This window comes from Hemibagrus wyckioides, linkage group LG07 (assembly GCF_019097595.1).
Source record: "Hemibagrus wyckioides isolate EC202008001 linkage group LG07, SWU_Hwy_1.0, whole genome shotgun sequence".
NCBI lineage: Eukaryota > Metazoa > Chordata > Actinopteri > Siluriformes > Bagridae > Hemibagrus > Hemibagrus wyckioides.
The window spans coordinates 26,090,221-26,114,125 of NC_080716.1; the positions used below are offsets into that span (position 1 = coordinate 26,090,221).

General features: G+C 36.8%; 1 protein-coding gene across 7 annotated transcripts in view; it reads right to left on the reverse strand.

Moving 5' to 3' along the window:
- LOC131356028 (zinc finger protein 521) overlaps window positions 1-23,905 on the reverse strand; it is a 134,686-nt gene that overhangs the window by 7,494 nt on the left and 103,287 nt on the right. For 5 of the 7 annotated variants that reach the window (XM_058394760.1, XM_058394759.1, XM_058394757.1 and 2 more), the window contains 2 exons: window positions 23,220-23,351; window positions 14,468-14,583 (listed from right to left, as the gene is read on the reverse strand). In XM_058394760.1, the coding sequence (XP_058250743.1) occupies window positions 14,468-14,583; window positions 23,220-23,351 (248 nt within the window). The remainder of the gene's footprint in view (window positions 1-14,467; window positions 14,584-23,219; window positions 23,352-23,905) is intronic. The other 2 variants (XM_058394761.1, XM_058394758.1) reach the window with 1 other exon arrangement.

A 23,905-nucleotide genomic window follows, 5' to 3' on the forward strand; every position in this document is an offset into this window, starting at 1 on the left:
TGGATCGGCCGGCTGGGTTTATAGGACACGGCGAGAGGTGGATGTTTTGCTTCTTAGCCACCTGGGAGAGGCCTAAAATGAGCTCCAGGCTATCTTTAAGGTTTTTGTTCTTCAAAAACTGTTGAGAACTGTTCTAACACAGAGTAAAATTCACAGAACTTCACAACTAATCTGACGTTAATATAGTTTTAAAAAATCACCTTGGCATAGACAATAGCGATCTTATCTAAAAATTAGCCTCGCTAATCAACATGACACTGTGTTCACTAACGGTTCCTTGTGCTTTTCTGGTTTCCCGTATGGTAATCGGACAAACTGTGGGTTTTTTTCTTGGTCAAATTATCTTCAAGAGAGAGTAACAAGAGTCTGGTGAGAGAATGGTGAGTTATAGCGTCTATAAGAGTGGGACAACAGAGGAACCAACTTATTTCGAGAAATGTCCCACAACATTAAAAGTAGCTATAAACACTACTATATACTAAACATTATTCTTTAATTGCTAAAAAAATGGTAATTGTCAAATTTCTGAGGTATGCTTTAAGAGGAATTAAATACTTCAGGACATGCAGCTATGGATAATAATCAATAGCTAAGAAATAAATCAATGATAAATAGCAATAAATAGAAATAATACTGTATCTAATTTCATTTAACTCCATTTCTGATTATTTATTGCTGATTATTTTCCCATATCAGCATACCCTGAAGTGTTTATTTCCTTACTTAATGGACCTAACTCTTTTGTAATCTACTCTATAATAATTCTGAATTTTAAGCTCTGCAGACCGATGGTTAAATCCATCACATACTGGAGAGACAGGACAATGTTTGATGCAAAATATAAACATATACGTTAAGATGTTTCCCTGATCAACCCTCCAAACCACATTCACCAGTGCTCTCTCGTCCAGCTCCACTCTGCAGTAAGTTCAGGGCTAAAGCAGTCATTCTGATCCATGTGCAGTTCCCCTTAAGGCTTTTAGAGGGCTTTCTTGTGTAGTCTGAGCCTCAGGAATGGCCAGAGAGAAAGGCCTCTTAGCACACTGCCTCATGGGGCTCTGAGAAAAGGAAACGGAGGCAGGAGGCGACGGCTGAGAGATCGGGAAGAACAGCACTCGGACAAAGAGACTGGCGTACAGAACACAGCTCACCTTTCAGAGCGCTTGTGTTAGCTACAGGCAAAGTAAAACCGCTAGCACAAGGACCATGCGTATACTAAAGTAGCACATCTAAAAATCCCAAAGAGAGTGCCACACCGCTAGCCCACAGTCTTTGTTTTTCCGGATTTTTCTGATGTTAAATATAATATGAGCTGGACTAAAATCCATGAACATGACATCGCCCACAATTTCCTATTGTCAGGGAGTCCCGGGAGGACTTTCACTTGTCTGTGCACAAGTTTGGAGCCTCAGTGCCATCTGTAAGAGAGCTGGAGTTAAAGTAACTCTCAAACTTACTCCGGCTCAGTACTTTTAATTAAGACGTGATGATGCCAGACTTAAACCGATGGCAAGCAGACGACGTCTCAGCAACTGTCCAGAAGGGAACCGCTTTTATCAGGACCAAACCGATATAAAAATAGAGAGATGTATAACATGGTATGTGGTCATGTGTCTTATAATGAAAGAGTCAAGGCTTTTGTTTTTTAAGAAAAAGTAAAATATACATTTTCTGAGGTATATTTGGTTTGACTCTTATAATTATTTTAGCATATATTATTTATTTATTTCATAATTAGTAGCAGGTTTTTTTTAATCTATCTATCTATCTATCTATCTATCTATCTATCTATCTATCTATCTATCTATCTATCTATCTATCTATCTATCTATCTATCTTATGAATTATTTATTATTTTCTGACCTTCTCTGTTTGATTACATGCATCAGTTTCAGGATACACATTCACACTTGGGGGTGATTTAGAATTAGAAACCTATCACACTGCATGTTTCTGAGAGCTGGGAGGAAACCGGAGAACCCAGAGGAAACCTACAGGAAATGCAGCAAGAGCATGCTGATAGACTTAAAATTACAGAACTGAAACAAATCCCATGATCATCAATCAGTATGTTGACAGAAATGTATTTTTTTTTTTACTTCATGGTAGACTGAGCTTATGATCAGAGTTGCATTACTCAGTTCTAAGCTAAAGCTCGGTGTTCGAAGACTCTTTGCTTGATTAAAAAATAATAAAAAAAGAACAATAATAATTTAAGAACGGATAAATATTTATCTGATAGGTTGAATATTTCAGGGCATTTTTTTAACCAGTGAGCACGAGTAACAGTTTCAGTGTCTGAGCTTCCACTGTGTTAATCAGCTGAACTAAACAGATCTCTTCTCCACTCTGGACACAGTCCAGTTTTTTTCCAATGCCTGGCTTTGGTTCCAATAAAAGCAGAAATATATGAATAAATCTATATCAACAACTCGAAGTGGGCACTCTCTATAATAATAAACACATCTCAGGCCAAATGCGGATTTGACCTCGTCCTCTGACCGTGGCCGGCTCAATCTCCTTGGAAACCAATTATCTTGTGAATTTAATGCGTGAGAGAGAGAGAGTTTTCGGGTGAGAGAAAGTCCGAACCAGGCGCTGTCTTTACTTTTATCCAAACACTATTTTGTTAGACTTATTTGCTGAAAGCAGTACAAATGAAGGCAGTGTAAGTCATTAGAACGTGAGAAGAATTAATTGTGTGTTTAGAGGCATACTACACGCAAGAATTAAATTAGAATAATTGAAATAAATCAAGCAAATTGTGTATGAACACGACTAGGAATAAGAACATAACTGAAAATGTGATCATGTTAAATTCTGTTATTAGTTAATATCATTACGAGTTTCTTTCTTTTCCTTATTTTTTTTTAAACCCATATCACACCTCAGATGAATGTATTCCATATATCATATTAAATACTATATGAAGTAGAGACTGTATGTAATATAATATAATATAATATAATGCTGCACAGCTTTGGCTAATAAAGCAGATTAACAAATTAAGAAGGTAAATTAAAGTTAGCGCGCAGTATGGTCGCTTGCTATAGCTTACAGTTAAACATTAAATCAACATAAAATAGTGAAGAACACGTTCGAAAATAGGGTACATTATACATCAAGCGACGCTAGCTAGCATATGTTTAGCTAGCTAGCATGACTATGCACTTTTTACATGGTTGGTTTTGCTAACCATGTTGAGAACGTGTAACATTACATTTGGAATTATATCGAAATTATTGTGGGCTATTTTATTTTATTTTTTTATTTCATGTGTAAATGTTTTCTGTCTTGGTGAGAACAAAATGTCTCTGCAAGGATTGGAATATCTGTGAGGTTTGAACTCCTGGGGACATTTAGCTGATCTGGACAATGAATAATACTTATGTTTTAATAAAATAAATATAAATGTAACATAAAATAAAAACCAAAATATTTTCTTTTGGTTAGCATTAATGATCTGCATGAATATTTATATAAATCACACGAAAAAAAATTATTCGGGTCTGGGTTTTATATACAATTCAAACTAACAAGTACTAAAAATGAAGAATTTTTTTCTGTAATTCAACGCTGTTGCTGGTTTTGGGACTATATATTTTTCTTTATCGTGTTATTTTTTTGTTCCGAAGTTCCTGTTGGATCGTAAACATCCTCCACACTGGATCTATCCTTACACCCGACTTCGAAGGACCGTCTCCTTTTCACTTAATGTCTCCCTCGTGCTTCTGTGAACAGTTTAGCGTATGATCCTATAGAGGGAGCTACTGTATACGCACGGCGAAGCGCTGAAACGTCTGTGCGACGACACCGGGAGAGGTTTGAAGTATGACTGCAGCGGCAAACAGCCATCGTTTAACAGCTTTGTTGCTCCAAATGACACTCATTACCCTGTCGAAGGAGTGCAAGCAAACGCTCCAGCAAACTCGCAGTGCAGCCGTCCCGCTGTTTGACAGAGGAAGCAAAACAACTGCACAACTGCTGTGTTATTATGGGGCCTCATTAAGGGAGAAAGATAGGGGAGGTATAGCGAGAGAGAGAGAGAGAGAGAGAGAGAGAGAGAAAGAGAGAGCAAGCAGGAAAGATCAGGACTAAGACGCTATCGCAGAGAAACATCGAGGCGACATAAAGTTCTCATATAACTGGCTTAATCAGGATCTGACGCATGTTAAAGAAAGAAATAATAAAACCCCACACATAATCAAAGAATACGCAACCACAAGGGACACAAAAGAGCCGGAGCCTTGGCCTGGCGATCAAAAAACTCAGCACGCAATCATGAAAATGGCTCATGCACGAATGATCCGGACTCATCGGGATATAATACCAATGAGATTAAGAAAGGAAAAGGAATTGTAATTGAATTTACCAAAGCTATTTTAAAAGACTTTAAAGCACTTTTTATAAAAGAAGGAGGCAGGAAACCACGGAAAGTTCAGCGCTGACATCGAAAAAGTGCTTTTTTTTAGTTTTTTTTTTTTTTTTTTTAGAAATGAGAGTGTAACTGCTGGAGGAGGGCAAAAACCCAGAGACAGGCTGCATAAAGGAGACACATGGAGGAAGAATCGGGATATTATCACACCCCGAGGTGAGACGAGAGAGAAATCGCTACATAGAGATGACTCGCTTTTTCTGTAAAATATCAGACATGATTAAAACTCGGATTAAAAGCTTTTTTGCGGTTGTTGAAAAAAAAACAAGTGACTAATGATATCACTGGATTTATGAGAGAAAAATAAAAGAGAGGACTTTTGAAGAGAAATCCTAAGGTGATCTGAAGGCACATGTCTTTCACCCACACACATACACTCACTCACTCACTCACATATATATACACACACACATATATATATATATATATATATATATATATATATATATATATATGTGTGTGTGTGTGTGTGTGTGTGTGTGTGTGTGTACAAACCCTAAAAAAATGAAGGCTAGGACTTAAGAGCCCAATTAAATGCTTTCTTTAGGGAGTGATGGTGGGAGGGAGGGTGGTCTTCCCGGGCCGTGAGCCCTGGGCTACATCCTCTAATTAGACAGAGGCAGGGAGGATCTCTGCCTGTCACTGGAAGGGGAGATGAAGTCCGCAGGGCTCCGAAACACACTCGCGTCCCGCCACAACACAACACACTCCTGCTGTAAAAGAATGTGCATTAGCTACTTTACTGCAACATTATATCAAAAAATGTCTGCTGAGAAGTTTCCAACACCACTAATGAAGAGAATCTCGAAACTAAAGCTGGGTTCACAGTAGAAGGAGGATTTTTGGCCTGATTTTTTTTGCTGACAGAAAAATCGAACATCGTGAACGACTTTTTTTGGTCAGGAGATAAACACTGTGCTTTCTGTTTGTTGGTTTGTTTGACTGTTTTTGTTTTTTTGTTACACGCTCACTGGCGACCAAAGATGATCAGAAACGTCACAGCTGCTACAACCACCAATCCACCAATAGGACGACGGCAAAAGATTACGCAAACCTCAAGAAATAAGGTAACAACAAATGGAAACAACATGATAATGAACAAAAAATATATTCATTACCTAAACCTGACTCTGAAGAACATTTGTATTTATGCGAGCATTTATCCTAAATGAGAATATAGCTGTTTTCTTTAATCGAAGATCAGTGGATCGATGGATCAGTTAGAGGATCTTCATCATAAAGTCTGATATGGAGAACGTTATCTTGAGTCTAATAATGCCATATTACATTCCATTTACATTTAAATTCATGCCATTTGGTAGACATCTTTATCCAGCGTGACTTATATTCATCTCATTTTTATACAGCTGAGCAGTTAAAGGTTAAAGGCTGTGTTCAAGGGCCAAACAGTGGCATCTTGGCAACCTTCCATTTATTTAATATTTAATATTATAACTTTTGTGAATCAATCAAAAATACACATTTTCCTGAACCCTAATCTCAAACACAAGTAACTTTCCAGCATTTTAAAGCCTAATTAACTGTGACAATGGAGTGAAAGATTTTCAACTGAAAGCTGAAAAAAGTACTTTTTCATTTACAAACATTACCGACATCTGGAAAAACTGCATCACTTCCTAATATTAAAGAATAAAACATTGTTTTTTCACTCATCAGAAACTCATTACCGGAGAAAAACAAATCACTCTCAGTGTTTAAACACGAGCTTAATCACTGTCTCTTCACACCACTGATCTATTTTCATGAATCAGAAATCGTTCGCTTGTTTTTATTAACGTGTTTTAAACAGGTACGGCGCGTGTCAGTGTCCGTCTACGTTTTTTCCTAGATGTGATCAAAATGGCGGATATCTCGACAGCCCGAATCTGATCACAAACTGAAGTGGTTAGACTGTTTTGCTAGGCCCCATAACTATCCATCACCGTAATCAAATTGCGAGGAAATCAGAGCTTTTAAACATCTTTAAGCAGCCTGACTGCTGAGCGGGAAAGCAAGTCAGTCAAAGCAAATTAAGAAAGTAGACTAAATAAAAACATCTTCACGTTGTTTTGGTTAGATTTAAGTCGAGGTGTCAAAGTAAAGTATATTATTGTCAGTCCAAATTTGCCACAGCAACATTCTGAAAAAAATGTAATAATAAAAATACATGTAGACATTAGAAGGGCAACAATTATTGATGCTTCAGTTCATTTATTTTGTGTGCACAAAACACCAAAATTAACCTAATCAACAAGCAACCACACATTGAGCTTCCCTGGGGCTTTAAATGTTCTTATTTGATTGATTAATCAACTGATTTAAATGCTTTAACAACATCCCAACTTAATGCAGTCATTCCAATAACGCCAGTAAACTGATTTGAATAAAATTGAGAACGGCTCAGATGGACCGTATGAATTAATCACAATTATTTCCGTATAAATCTGAGAGAATTTAACAAAACCTCGGAGGCTAATTCTGATTACTAACACGGGCTGTTCTTCCCGAATCACGATGCTGCGTGTTCTTTCTAAATCCTAATGTTTGTGAAATCAGCGATGCCTCAGGCACTTGAAATATTTACTGTTAATTTGCCATTCCTTTAAAAAAAAGTTGAGGAAAAGTTTACAGGAAACAGCGCAGAAGTGTCAGAGATCAAAAAAGTTGATAGATTTCTCGGCTGAGCGGGAAGCGCCGATGTTTGTTTGGATTGAACTTCCCTAAGCGCGCAGGACGAGAAGGAAGCGTGAGAACAAGAGAGAGAGCTCAGAGGCTTCAGGGAGTTTTTGTCACGTCTCCCTCTAGACGATGTGTTTGCATACACACATCAGACCCGGCATTACGCCGGGAACAAAGACACGAGTCTTCATGGACGCACGCGCATCACACACACGTGTACTCATGCAAACACAGAATTCTCACTGGAGTAAAGAGTTTGTGTCTCATTCCAGTCTACCTGCGGAAGTGGAACATCACTCTGGTGTTACGCTGAAACTCCTCCTCTCAACCTGGCTCTCAAAACTCACTCCTTACATATCTGTGTAGTGTGCTCCAGAATCGTTACAACAGTCTAGCTCAGGGTTTTTCGCAATGGTATACTTACAGACAAGTTCTATATAAGCAGCTAACCTGCTTGGATCTTTGGATTTTCCAATCCCAGAAATTAAAGCAAGCAAAATCATGAGGAGCTTGCAGGTTGTTATTTTTTATTATTATTTACCAGAGATTTTCTGCAGATTTGGGCTGAGACGTGTCGTGTGACATCATCATTCAGCAAGCATGGTCCTCTTCAATTCATGTTCTTTGAACATGCGCACCAGTACAGCTAGTACTAGTAAAGTAGATAAGATGTGTGTGTCTTCACGTCACTGGAGTTTAAAAGCAGAATCCTCTGCTTGTGATTTCACCAATTCTAGCAAGCTAGGGTCTGCAAATAAAAGTTATTTTTGATTGTTACAAAACACCGGCACTGGAGACTCCTTCAAAAAATGCTAAAGATCAGAAACCAGAAAAGAGAGCAACACATTAAATTCTTAAATATAAACCTGTGATTTGTCTCAGATTCTGGTCAGGAACACTTTCCGACCAATCAGAATCAAGCTTTTATATAACAATAAATAATAGTACTATTATTCTGCTTGTACTGATTCTCCAAGAGACTGATTCTCGTCTCTTTCACAGGCCCCACATGAAGCTCTTGAGTAGCAGCTTTTCTTTTGAATCTCAGGGAGTTTTTCTTGCCAAAGTCACTGTCAACTCTCACTTCTTCATTAGGGATCTAACTCTTCATCAGGATTTAAAAAAAAAGTAAAGCCATGTCACAGTGAAGCTTTTCTGTAAAGCGTGACAGTGTCTTTTGTTTAAAAGCGCTGAACAAATCGCAGTGAGCTGAAGTGAGTAATAAGGGAGGAAGTGAAAGTGGCCGAGGCGTCTCTTTTAAACAGGAGCTGTAATTAAGGTGAGGGTCCTGCAGTCACCTTGCCGCTGGGACTCAAAAAGCCAACAAGTCTTTCTTCTCTCTTTCCTTCGCTCGGCATCTGAGCAGTCGTTCCCTCACTGCAACAAGTGGATGTTCTAATGAGGCGTGAAGTCAGCGTATTACGAGTAGTGTTTAAAAAACAGAAGGCGAGAAGACTAACGTCACTCGTTAGATGTTCGATAATGCATCCTGGCCAGCTCTCAGTGCCGGTTTGTGGCTGACAAAAAAAAAAAAGAAAAATAAATAAAAAATCTAATTTTAGATAGTTTTTGCGGAGAAGTGGGCATGTTTTTAGAGCAGAACCAGCAGAGCCGGGTTATTTCCCTCACGTCAGTATTATATGAGTGCTACAAATCACAAATATGAAGTGTGTTACAGCAGAGGGAATGGGCTGTTAAGATAAGGGTATGTGTCCACTTGCAAATATTGGCGCCACATACTGCCATCTCTGCTGCTGGGCCTTTATGTGACATTTTTATGGGCTTGGCTCTCGAGGAAAAAGCTGTGAGATGATATTAAACTGCATCGAACTATACGATAAACAAGCTACTTAATTACTGAAAGCTTATATTATATAACAGGGATGTTACATCAGAACATACAATGATGTCAGATTAACCTGAATTTTTAACTTCATTATTATGCGTCTATGTCGTCTACTAAGCTAGGTAGCTCGGAGAATAACTCTAGCTATAGCGGGTCTTCTAACATACTTCCTGGTTGAAGTAACTACAATAAACGACGCCCTCAATAAGCGAAGGAATGAATGAATGTGTTTATTGTCATTTAAGTCCTTAAGGTGCATAGTCTAATAAATAATAAATAAAATCTATTAACATAAATATCTACATAATTTAATCAAATAAAATAAAGTCTAAACTACAAATAATACTTAATAGTTAATTAATAATTAATTTATGAATAATAAAATCTCTTATTTAATTGGCCAAATGTAATACAGCATATGCACACAGTTCTGTAAAATTCCTAAAAATTCCCCAAATTTCTACATTATTATTATTCCACACATAATCCTGATTTTTATGAACCTTTTCTATGCAATTTAGATTCTTTTGCTTGTATAGAAAGCACACCTGAAGTGTCGTTGATAACCCTAACCCTAAAAACAAACAACAACATACAAAGACACAGCCAAGCCGGCTACAGTTCTTGCTCATAAGGTTTTAGATAAGGGGAGTGGGAAATGTATATAAATCTTCAAACATAATGTTATGCATGATTTTATTGGTATAACTGTGATTTGCGAATACGGTATAATGAAGCTGACTGCTGTGCTCAGACGGGGGAAAATGGGAGGGAGAAAGAAAGTGAGGGAGAGGGAGAAGTCTAGAAGAAAAAAAAAAAGAGAACAGAGCCGGCGAAAATTGTTACTCCGGAGATGTTTTGCTTCTCAGTGAAACAACCAAAGACGACTAAAACCGTCATGAAAAAAAAAAAACACTGTGTGGTTAACACAGATAATAACACACACACACACACACACACAAACACTATCGCCCACATTCGTTGCAGAATAACAACATTTTGGGCCCATTAAATGAGCAGAGTGCGGTTCGAAGTGGTGCGAATGAGCGGGGTTCCAGCCAGTCAGAGACCACCATCTCCCCTGCCGGATCTCACACAGGCCCGAGAGTCAGTCAATCACAGTGTATGTGTGTGTGTTCCTGGGAGGCCTGATTAGGCCTCGGCTTTCCGATCATGCTCCTAGACAGGCCAGTGGAAATTGGCCGGCTCCTGGCAGGGAGCTACCTGTCACAGCTCATCGTCTCTTGCAATGAGCTCTCCTGCAAATGAATAAAATATCATTCCCCCCAGCACTCTCTCTCTTTCCATCCCTCTCTCTCTCTATTCCTCCTTATGTCTTGAGCTCAGCGGGAGCCTGACCCTTGACCTCGCTGGCTGGAGAAAGCAATGATAAGGAGATGTTGCATGGGAAGACAGTGGAAGAAGAGAGAATCTTGAACTAGCTGAAAGCAGCACAGGCCTCTGACAGACTGATCTGCCATTCAGCTGGAGATACTGACATGTCCGTGGCACGTCTGACAAGATGGGAAAGCGATGCCTGATGCTCACAGTAGACCACTGTATACAACCACAACAAAACCACACACACACACACACACACACAATATATACATTTGTGTATATATACAAATGCAATTTGTACTGTTTTTACTGTGCTGATGTGCTGAATCATATGATCACATGACATCAGCACAGTAAAAATAGTGAAATTTACATTGCTGACTAATTAATGGATTCCTAAAAGTATATAAAAAACACAAACTAAAATCCCTGATTTTTCAATACTTTAGAAAAAAAATACTACTAATATATAGAGCCTGTAAAAAATAAATGAATAAATAAATGCATGTATTATTATTATTATTATTATTATTATTATTATTATTATATCAATAATGATAATCATAATATCATCATCATTGTTAGTTGTTTTAGTTGTTTTAGGTTCGTTAATTTGTTATAATATATATGATAAATTAATCACACAATTAAATATATTATATTTAATATAAAAATATATTGTATTTTTATTGCTATTTTGTTTCAGGCTGTAGATAATATTATATTAGGAATACAATTATGGACATTGAGTAAGAAAGTTAGATAGTAGACACATATTATAATAATAATAATAATAATAATAATAATAATAAGCAAACACTAGACTAAACATTTGGGTAGATTTCTAGCCCAATGTGGCTTAACATTTTGATATGTACTTTTATTTTCCTAAAAATGTTAACATAATTATCATTCTTCTATAAAATATTGAGATGCCTCTGTAAGCTTTATAGCAATGCTTGAAATACAAATGGCATCATGGTAAATATAAAGTCACATGCTTTTGTGGATTAGAGACCATATCTGAAACATACGTATGGGTGTATATGTGTGTGTGTGTGTGTGTGTGCGTGTAAGTGTGTGTGTGTGTGATGCATCTACCCATGGGGCACAATCTGGGAACAATTTTCAGGTGAAATATAATAGCAGCATTTCCCCGAGCGCAATGTGCTGCTTCTTTCATAACCTTCCCTGATCCAGAACAAAGATCCAGAGGTCTTTCATGTCTGCTCTTGTCTCGACAAAAAGCCTGTAAAACAACTAAAGCATGCGTGAAACTCCACCAAGGGGAGACGCGCATCCATCCCATTCTGAACATCGGAAAAAACAAAATGTGGAGGAGAAAAAAACGTATTGAGAAACATCCCCCAGGTTAAAGAACGGTTGTTTACAGCTAATCGCAACGTTTGTCTTGTGGAAAATGGAGAACGAAAAACAGGATTAGCTACACGATACTCAAACTCTGCTTTCTTTATTTCCCATCCCCATGACTGTGGGCCATGTCAGTATGTCAGGTTTGTTTTATTTTAGCACCGTGGACTTATGGTGAGTTTGCACATAATGATCCTGCTCGATTTTTTTTCTGGCCTACAGCAGAGAGTCGAGACTCTGCTGTTTAAATCAAAACAAAACTGCAAATAATTACAAAAAAAGGTGAATTACACAATACTATCCTACAGCTCACCACTCACCACTACGTATACTGTAAGTAACATGTACATACTCTATACTGAAAAAAATATCCAATATAATTTGTTTATAATAATACACATGCATCTAATTCCCAAGAAAATGGTTTTCCCTGAGTTGTCACATATCACATCTTGTGTATTCATGGGCTACTAGATAGGAAAATCTACACAGTAACTGTTTAAACTTCTTTAAATTTTTGCACTAATATACACTCACTGTGCACTCATTCATGCAATTATCTAATCACCCAATCATGTGGCAGCAGTGCAATTCATAAAATCATGCAGATATGGACCAACAGCATCTTTTAATGTTGGCATCCACTATCAGAATAGGGAGAAAATATGACCTTGATTTGTATCATGGCTTGATTGTAGGTACCAGAAAGGCTGGTTTGAGTATTTCTATAACTTTTCACATTCAACAGTGTCCAGAGTTTACTCAATCCAGCAAGCAAGCAATAATTCTGTGGACATGAAGACCTTATTGATAAGAAAGATCAACAGAAAATCTGAAACAGAGACAGACTCAGAGTCTAAAGTACCCCGGATAATCACTCTGTACAGTTGTGGTGAGCTGAAAAGCATCTCAAAATGCACAACATGTCTAAGCTTGAGGAGGATGGCCTGAATACCACATTAGATTAATCTTGATTTCTGCTGAGGAACACTGATGTTAAGGTCAGAATTTGGTACCATCAGCATAAGTCTATGGATCCAACCTGCCTATAACAGTCCAGGTTGGTGGAGGTGGTGTAATCGTGTGGAGAAAGTTTTTTTTTGACACATTTTTTACTAACCAATCATTGCTTAAATGAAAGTATTGATGCTGACTATCTGCTTCACTTCCTGGCCATGGTCTTCTAAAATCCCTGACTTAGATGCCAAAAAAACAACAAAAAAAATCCCCACTGTACTACTAATCTACAGAGGCCAAAAAAAAAAAATATAATAATAATAATAATAATAATAATAATTATTATTATTATTATTATTATTATTATTATTATTATTATTTTTATTATTATTATTATTATTATCATTATTATTATTATTATTATTATTATTATTATTATTATGTATTATTTATTATTAACACTTTTTTTATTTCTTTATTTTTGCTTTCACTAATTTGTACTATATGTTCATTTTTTAATTTTTATGTTTTTATTGCTATTTTGTTTCAGGCTGTATTTCAGTAATTATTAGTAGTATTTATTGTTTTTTGGGTTGTTTTTTTTTCATTTATTTTAATGAAATCTTCTTTTAAGGCTTCTAATGGCTAGGTCCAGCATAATAATGCACCATGTCACCTAGAAAAAGTCGTCTCAAACTGTATTTTTTATGAGTCTGGTGTTCTTCAGTGACGTTCCCAGTCTCAGGGTCTCAATCTTTTGGGATGTAGTAGATGTTAAGATTTACAGCATGAAAGTGCACCTAAAAAATCTGCAGAAATTGTTTGACTGCAATCATGTTCACATGGACCAGAATATCAAAGGAATACTTTAAATATCTTTTGGAATCCATACATGAAGAACTTAGGCTGTTTTGAGAGCAAAGGAAACCCTACCCAGTATACCTTTCATAATAAAGTGCTTAGCAAGTGTACTAAACTAGTAAAACGTTTACATTTCTGGCATTTGACACCCTTGTCCACTTTCAACTTATCTTATTTTTTTTATACAACTGAATAATTGAGGGTTAAGGGTCTTGCTCAGGGGCCCAGCAGTGGCAGCTTGATTGACCTGGGATTCAAACTCACAACCTTCTGATCAACATCTTAACCACTAAGCTACCAGATCCCCTGGCAACATTGGCTGAGTCGCTCTATTTCTGTCCATAATAACTCTAAAGTGTGTGGTTAAGTTACAGTATTAAAACTTATTAAAAAATGGAATTGTGACTATTAGCAAATTTATGTTAAAACTATATCAGCATCCAGATCAGTTTAAATGTTTTTTGTTCAAATATTCATTCAAACTTTGGGACCTTTATAACATTTCAGCATTTATCATTTATATAATAAGGTTTTTGGTCAACTTTAGAAAGTCGCACATTAGCAAGAGATATCACTGACAAACTGGATGTGGATTGGGGAAGATTTTGGATGAGTCACACTTTCATTACTAGTTAGCAACATCAGCCTTATAGCTATGAAACTAAAGTATGTCTCAGTGGACTAACTGACTACAACTGGAACTAATGAAAACTTACTATGGAATCATGATTCCTTTATATTTTACTATATACATTACCCACAGAAAATGACTTATTAGCAATAAGAGCTAATAGGGACCATATAGGAAACCTAAAGCTACAAATACATACACTAATAACTCCTTGTTATAAATTTCCAACTTTGAGATCATGATGGATTCTACACATTGTGTTTCCTATGTTTCCAGTTCACCTGCATCCAAACCGTCAAGTTGAATAAAGTGTGTTTGTAGCTGTTGTGGTGCTATAGAGACTCACCTGAAGCTCTGTTTGAAAGAAGAACTTCTGCGGACACTGCGTGCAGTCGTAGATCTTATCTTCCTGACCGTGAGCTGAGAAAATATGCTGCTGGAGCTTACTGGCCTGGACGAATACTACACAAGATGAAAGAAATGAAAGAAAGCAAAAATGGTGTTACGTTTTTTTCTTTACTCTTAATCATGGAGAACTGCAGTATGGACATGACACATCTTTTATGTCTCAACAAAATTGTCATCCGAACCGGACGCTTATTGTTACCAGGCAGAAAAGTCTGTTTCTGTGCCTAATGAACATCAACTTCACAATTAAATCCGATTCACACCATGACCCCATTAGCAGTAATCCAAAATGAAAATAAAACTTCATATCAGATGCCTCTTATAACCAAAGGTTGGCTAATAAGCTCCAACAAACTGTGGACTCGCTTTGAAGGGCATGTATGAGATAATGAGGGACATGGACTGCATTTTGTGCCGCTTGGATGATTATCTTGTGTCCTGTTTCTGCTCTCTGTCATGCCAACTGGATCATTCATTACTCCATATTTCTCAAATGACATTTCAGACATTCTTGCAAATGATGCTGTATATGAGAATTAACTGTACAGTGGAGAGCAAAAGATTGTGCACCCTTAGAACAAAAAAAAAAACAAAAAACAAGACAAAGGTAATGATATTGTTTTTTTTAATTGCTCAAAAATGCACGTGCTAAGATATTATTATTATTATTATTATTATTATTATTATTATTATTATTATTATTATTATTATTATTATTATTATGCATCCATCCATTTTCCGTAGTGCTTATCCACACAGGGTCAAAGGAACCTGAAGCCTATCCTAGGGGACTTCAGATATAAGGTAGGGGACACTCTGGATGAGGTGCCAACATGTCACAGGGCACAACCACACACACTCAAACACGCCGTTCACACACTAGGGACAATTTAGAGATGCCAATCAGCCTACAACACATGTCTTTGGACTGGGGAGGAAACCAGAGAACCTGGAGGAAAGCCCCAAGGCACAAGGATGGTATTAAACCAACAGGCAAGCATGCTAACACCTAGGCTTATTAATAATAATAATAATAATAATAATAATAATAATAATAATAATAATAATAATCTCTCCTTCAACAAAGCACCCACATTTATTTATATAACGTTTTTAAATAATTCAAGCTTTATACTTGTGTACTGGACTGTATTGATTCAACCTCATACTATTATAAAGACTTATTTTCCTTCTTCTTAGGTCCACAGCTTCAATTTCCACAGAATAATTTCGACAGGAGATCCACTGGTGTCAGCTAGGAAGCCTCTGTTAAACATCACATACTGTACGTACATACTGGAGACATGTCGGTGGGCAAAAACAGCAGAAAATGAAACACTGAAGATCTCAACTTCTAATCAAAATGAAATCACTGAGAGAAAACTAAATTTAGAGCCACTTAGGAAGCAGCGATGTGGTCCTGATTGCATCCCTGTTGCATGAAATAAAACAATTTTGTGTAACCCACATTTCTTCTCCGTGTGTCTGTATAGTGGGAGAAAAAAAAACCTCTAAATGCAGCATTCAAACAAAAACAAAAAAAAAACATGGCAAATGCCAAAGCTTGGAGAACGGGATCTGGGCCACTGCAAACGTCACGGCACTCAGACGAGCCGGTGAGCAAGAGAGGCTTAAAATAATTCTGGCATTTTAGCACCAACGTTTGGATCTTGGACATCCTGGGTGCTGTTTTTCACAGTCATGATAGCAGGTGTGTGCTGATAAAGTTCGATGATAAATCACAATATGCACAGTTTGTGTATTTGGCCAAAAAAAAACCCACACACCACATAGTATGCAAGAGCATCACTAAAAAACAAAGCTGCTGTACGGTAAATAAAGCATGCTGTACTCTATCCCAGGTATTCAGAAGCATGTCCCATTAATAAGTAATCCGAGTGAAATTGTTGTTTACTAAAAATACACAGCAAAGCAGACGCAAGACACAGACACCATTTTGGGTTCCGGTATAGCTGAATAACCCTGAGTTCTTCCCCTTTCTTGTCTTTTTCCCCCCAAAAAAACTATGCAATTTTCTTGACATTTACAGTAGCATCAGAAAGAAAGACATGAAATGTGATCTTATGATAGTTTAGGTTTAATACAGGATGTATTCCCACCCCATCCCCTGTGCTCCTACATGTTCCTGACCCTGACGAGGATAAAGCGTTTACTGTACTGCAGCTTAATGAATGAATGATGACAATATTTTTAGAACCAATGTGTTTTGCCAAAAGAATATCCATATTCGGAATATCTATCTCTTTTCTTTTTATAAAACCTTTTTAGATTTCTAGACACTTTCCTGTCCTTTTTTTAAGACAGACAATACATCAGATTTTTTTTTTCCAAGAACATACAGTCCTTTGACTAATCTACTTTAAGTAGCCATAAATATATTTCACCAGAATGATGTAGGAATGATGTCCTTGTTTACTTTTTTTTTTTTTTTACAACAATGATTAAAGCAACACCGTCGGAAGGGTTTGCTAGGAACTTTAGTCTGGTTTTCGTTTTGGCCAGACAAAATAAGACAACCGGCAAGGCTAACAAATGATGGGTTTGTTTTGATTGCTGAACCGCCAAAGGAAAGTAGCAACAGTCTTTAGCTTATTTGAGATAAGTAGAAAAAAAGTGAAAGGAGATGGAGTCCAAACACATGGAAAACAGCAGACTGCTAAAAATTTAGTGCTCTAGGTTATTATTTAAAGGTAAAATCAACAACCTGGAAAATAAATAAATCGTACAGCTGTTAATCTAACCTAGGACATCTTCCTGATAAAAAAATAACTGATTAAACACGGTGCTGAAAGTCAGTCTGCATAAACCTGTGTAGAATTTTGTGAAAGTGTGATTTCCATTGTAACGAATGCCACACTTTCATCAAGTGGTTGACTTAGACTAACAAAAACCGACACCGTCCTAATCAGTTCAGTTCGTATTTAGCTAACGGCTGTCAGAATTTCCTGCTCTGCTTTCAGAAATGAAATCTTTACATGCAATTTCACCCAGATTTGTTTGTTCATCATTTAAGTATATGCAGTACGGCATTTCTGATAATAACTGTGTGATTTTTTCATTTTTTTTAAGAAATGTTCTAACGACAAATCCACGATTAAACTTTACACAATTAAATGAAAGCAAAGTGATAATGTACTGTCCGAACACGTCTAGCAGTTTGTTCTGGTCAGTGCTGAGGCTTTACTAAACACTTTATTCATCGGATCCTAAGACACTGAGGGGGAAAAAAAAGTACAAAAAAAACAACAAAAAACAACAACAACAACAACAACAACAAAAAATGTCTATTAGTCTACGTCCTTAATTATACTGACAATATAAATATTCATGCAGACGCACTATTTATTTATGCGTAGCCTGAATACAGTCACCCTAACTTCAGGATGGCACTTAAAAATACATACTGCGCCTGTGTTCTTTTAATTAAGTCGGCACCACTGGATGAATATGTGTGTGTTAGTGTGTGTTAGTGTGTGTTAGTGCGTGCGCCCTGACTCTCAAAGGAGTACTTCAAACGTGCTCTTCGTTATGCCAGACCCATGTGTCCATTCTGAAATGAGAGAGAAAAGGCGACGGGTGGGGGAGGGGTCCGGTCTCTGAGGGACACGGATGTGGGGAAAGTTAGCATTCTAGGCTACATTTGAATATTTTACACTTGATAAACAACTTTTTTTCTTCTTCTCCTTCTTCTTTATGTGGCACAAGGATGTTGACAGAGCATTGTGGGAGATTGTAGAAGAAAGATTCGGCCCAACTTTTTTTTTTTTTTCCCGTCGAGTAACGATGCACAGTGTTGCTATTTTTTTTTAGCGAATTTTTTATCGAAATCCTGCTCTTGCTGTAACTTGATATAGTGTTGAGAATGTGCTTCCTTTACGCATGTAAGAAGTGAGACAAAAGTGCAGCAATCCCTCTCGACTTTCACCTCCACTTCTGGTTTGTTTGTGTGAGTCCTCGCGGTCGAAATCACAAGGCGATCCTTGCGCGCCCTCCTTCTCCGCAGTGAGCACACACACTTTTTCGCTGCGGGCTTCCTTACTTCTGATAGCTGTCAAATTTGCCCTGCGAGACTCGAGCTTCTGTCATCTTCCCAGGGCCTCTGGATCTCTCTTCAACTCCACTTTTCCCTCTTTCCCTTCCCCTCTCTTTTCTCTCATCCCCCATTTTTTTTTTCTTCGCCTTATTCTTGCTTTGTCTGCAGTCCCCTCCCCCGTTCCCCTCATCTTCCCCTCAAATTCGTATAATTCATCAGACACTTCAAGTAATTTAGTCCACTATTATCCGTCTCTTTCTCTCTCTATCCTCCGCTGTCGTATCCTTCAGTTCGGGGTAAAACAGTGAAGTTTCTAGTGCTTGTATTTCTTACGTATTGGGCTGTAGGACTGAGGTCTGACTCAAGTCAACATTTTGTTGTATTGACTTGATCTCTGACTTACTAGCATTTGTACGTGGGCTTATCTTAGTCTTGGGATTAGTCTTGATGAATATGATTTTGGTCTTCATAAAAATATTGTTTCTGTACAAACTCCACGCACAAATGAAGCCTACTAGATAATAAGTCTTGCTCTTATTTAAGAAATAAGGCATACCATGCCTTTCATTTGGTTTCACGATGTCTTGAGGTTATCTTATGTAGTATTATCTCAAGTTGGACTTGATCTTGACCTGACATTGACGTTCTTCACTACTCATGTCTCTGATTTTGGCCCAAAAAGTCACCTCCTCTGATAGAGATAAGATTTTGCCACAGATGTTTTTCGCACTGATCACGACTCCTATCATTTTAAAGTAAGCAACAGAATCAGTCATATCTGATTAAAGCTTTGAAACCAAAGCAGATTTTAAAGTGCCTAAAAACAAATGGAAAAGTAAGTAACTGGAAGCACATTATCTTGTCGCCCGTGTTTAAGGTGTCTAACTGTATCGTCAAGAGATCACAAATTCGAATTCGACAGCCACCCTGGAAATCATTATAGCACCTTACAGATGCAGTGTGTTCACACGAAACCAGGCTTTCCTACTGTTCACAAATGGTGTTTCAACAGAACATTAGAGGAAGTGTTCGGTTGGGTGAAGTTAATATCTCTACTGTATTGTAAATGTTCAACTCTTGGAGAATAGTGTCTTATCTCTCTCTTTCTTTCTCTATCTCCCTCTCTTGCTTTCTCATAGACACCCACAACACACTCTTTATATAAACTCTCTAGATAACCAATATGGCCGTCCCTCGTCATCCCTATAGCACACCACGCTCCCTCTGATCCACTAGCATCATCTGTTTGACTGGTCCCACCATCTCTCAAGGTAAAAGGAATATATACATCGAGACTATACATCGAGACAATGAACATATATACATATACATATACATCGAGACAATGAACTTCCCCTAGATGTCTAGAGTCACTGTTGGTCTTCAAATGACGACTTAATAAACCTACGTCTTCCTTCCTACGTCTTACTTAAATTAGCTTGTGTTGTCTGTGTGCTTTTCTTACTATGTTACATCGCTGACAGAGACTTTGAAGTACTACTGTAAGCCGAATGCTGTAAATGTAAATAACAGCAATCGCCTGATATTCCATGTAATCAGGTGATAATCATTGATATTACTATTAATTTAGGTAATATCCAAAAAAAGCGTATAATTGAGACAAAGCCCAGAGAAACAATAATTCATCCATTCATTCATTCATTCATTCATTCATTCTTACTGAAATACCTGCATTATCAGATAATGGAATATCAGCATGATCCTGAAGGTTTTATATTTCACAGATATGGAGTAATGCTCTGAAGTAATGCTATATATATATATATATATATATATATATATATATATATATATATATATATATAAACAGAAGGTGGAATTGTCATAAGCTGATAGATTTGCAAGATTTTTTAAAATATATTACATATAATATAAAAATATATAAATATATATAAAATAAGGAGACAGTGGAAACAAAACAGACAAAAAAGAGTAAATATATGACAGTTTAATGTCATAGCGGTCTCAATGTCTGGTGATTTACTGACCTCTAATATTTGACTGTTCCTATATCAAATGATAAAAGTAATTTAGCCAAGAAATCTGAACTGATTTAAAAGTAGAACACTAGGTATTAGAGGTGCACTCTGTAACTTTTACGTGTTTCTAAACCCGCACTTATCAAAATGCTCCATTCTAAAAATGATGACTGATGATATTGTTGTGTAATTTATATTGATTTGACTAGCACTGTCATTTCAGGTTTCTGTTTGTAATATTTACAGCCCTGAAATTTGTGTATATATTGAGTAACCGTTGAAAGCAAGATCCATTTCCTCTTAAAGAAATCCAAACAGAACTGGCTGAGCTCAGAGGAAAATGCAGCCCCCCCCACACCTGCTAACTGCAATTCACCTCACAGGCAGCAGGGGGCTCTAAACATTACAAACTGCTCCTTTAAACATTTCGATCTAGATACAATTGGCATTTATTTAGCATATGAACAATGGAACTGTTAGACACACTACTTTGCATTTTAAGTCTTGATATAAAGACCTCTGCTGTGCAGAAAGATGGAATGTGAGTCAGTATGTAGATTTACTTATTTATTAATACATTTAAATACAAAGCATCATGCAATGTGCTATATCTGAGTATCTGTAAAAATATAGGCAATTCAAGCATTAAATTAAATAATTAAATCTAAATTCTTGGCAGATTTGTCAAAGATTTCTGCTCTGAGAAACCATTTTTTACAGAAAGATATTTAGGCATTTATATAAAATATTTCCATGTGTATAAAAATGCTTATTTAAATATATAAATATTTAAATATAGTAGGGTTTATGAAATATCATGACAGGTCATAGAGTAGATTTACTAAAGTTTATACATTTACTCTTATAGAAAGATCATGAGAAATTAAGTGGAAAAAAGGTAAATAAATAAATAATTTTAAAAAAAAGTACTGAATGTAATGAATTGAGGGCTTGCGAGTGACGTGATGGAATTTTACCCCACCGTTTTGCACAAACCTCTGAGATACATTTGAAATTCATAAAAAGGGCCATTATTAATTATTAACATCAAATTTTAATGCTTTTTCTTCTTTTTTTTTGCAGAGACCCAAAGACCTGTCAGAAAGAAAACCTCGCTCCTGTATCGTATGCAGTAGGATGGAGTCTGTCAGCATGTGTTACACCTCCATGAGGGATGCGCTGTAAGCAGTGTGTAAATGCGAGTCCTAAATATATGACTGCTAAACACGTGTGGAACGGGAAGTGGGGCGACGCGAAAGCAGCTTTGTCCACCGAGAAGAGTGATGAGGCTTAGCGGGAGCCGAGTGGAGAACGGCAGCTAAGAGCTTTGCAGATTTCATTATCCAGACAGTTAACCCTGCTGACACCGGAGCGGGGAGCGATCCTCACAGGATGGAGTGCGCCACGCTCCGAGACTGATGAGATCATTACCACCAACATCCACAATTAGCATGTTCCCCCCCTTCATCTCTCTCTCTCTTTCTCTTTCTCTCTCTCTCTCTCTCTATCTCTCTACACACACAAAACCATCTCTTTGTCTCCTCAGTCTCTCTCTCTCTCTCTCTCTCTCTCCACTGTTGTTTCAATGATTTACCGTTTTTTAAAAAGTTCTTCGTTCTTATCTACTAGTGTCGAAGAATCCTCTATTCCTACTGACTGATCGGTTGATTTTCATTCATTCATTCATTCATTCATTAATTCATTCATTCATTCATTCATTCATTCATTCGACTGCAAAGCAAGTGGCTATTAATATTAACACATTCTAATACATTAATACATTAGCGTTTCCATAGTAACAGCCCCTACACTTCTTGAACGGATTCTCTCTGTAGTATATACGGCTAATCACATATATTTAAGTATAAATGTAAAAGTATAATGATTCATATGATGAAGATTTCTGAACAGAGATGTTTAATGTTTATGGAAGGAGTCTTCAGTGTCAGTGTTTCGTAAAAGGTTTTCCATGTGACAGGGATGTCTGACAAACATTCCAGGACATGTTTTTTTTTACTTACACAAAGTAAGCCACAAGCCTCAAAAAAAAAAAAAAAAAAAAAAAAAAAAGGGAAAAGTGTCTCTAAATTCATCCCACCTGAGCACACAACATGGTTTTCCAAGCAAAAAAAAAAAAAAAACTTGATACGACAAAGTGATGAACTTGGTCATTAAACGTATCATTTCTCCACAAGAAATAAAAATGATAGACTGCAAAACAGATGTGTATCAAAGTGCTAGTGTTTAGTATCACTATGACATCATTACAACAGTGACACACATCTGTACTTTATTCATAATAGTCACCAATCTGGGTTCATATATACTGTATATATTTATATATTTTCTATTTATATATTTTCTATATATTTTCCCTTTCCTTTTCCTGCATCATTAAACTCAATTTTTTATTTATTTAAAAAAATATATTTTTTTTACATTTGTATCTATTTTTAGTCTATTTTATTCTATATTGATTCTATTTTTATGACACAGACTGACGAAAAAAAAAAACATTTCATACAAATCCAAGCACATCCAAATGACTGTGTATACAGTAGTTGTGTGTGTGACCGATCAAATGTGAAGTTTATATTTGAATTTATGACAAATTTTCCACATATACACATGCTTACCTGTGAAACAGACAGGACACTTGAAGGTTCCTCCCATGCCTTCGAAGCTGTGCTCGATCAGGTGACACTGCAGCTTAGCGGGCGAGTCAAATGTCTGACTACACAGCTTACATTCATGGTTCAGCCCCTCTTCTGAGAGAAATGTGAAAAGAGATGACACAAGAAAAGAACAAACCTCATCAGGACAAGTTTAATGATGTATGCTGTATGGCATGAGATTCTGGGTGACTAAACAAACAAATGTATTACTTGGGTATTGCAATGCGATGTTTTATATAGTGCGATGTTTAAACTGTAAGGAAAGCCATCATGGTGTCAATCTTCCTACTAGCATAGCACACAATCACCTCAGGATTTTACCTATTTCGAGCTAAAACAAAGATGCTAGCCACATATGGAACTCTTTGTGCACGAGACACTACAGCTCACTTGATTGGACATGATTGTGAACTTAATTAATCGATTTATTTTTTAAGGTAAAAGTGCTGTACAAAAGCGAGTACAACAAATAAAGAAGCACTACTAACAAACTAGCATGTCACAAAAATGTTAGCTTACATTACCTATCACTTTTAACCTCTAAAGCATGACCCTGAGCAGCACAATGCAGATTTTTCTTACTTGATAATTTGATAAGAACAGTATGAGAGATTTAGTGTACTGATGTAGATGTAGAAAGTCTACAC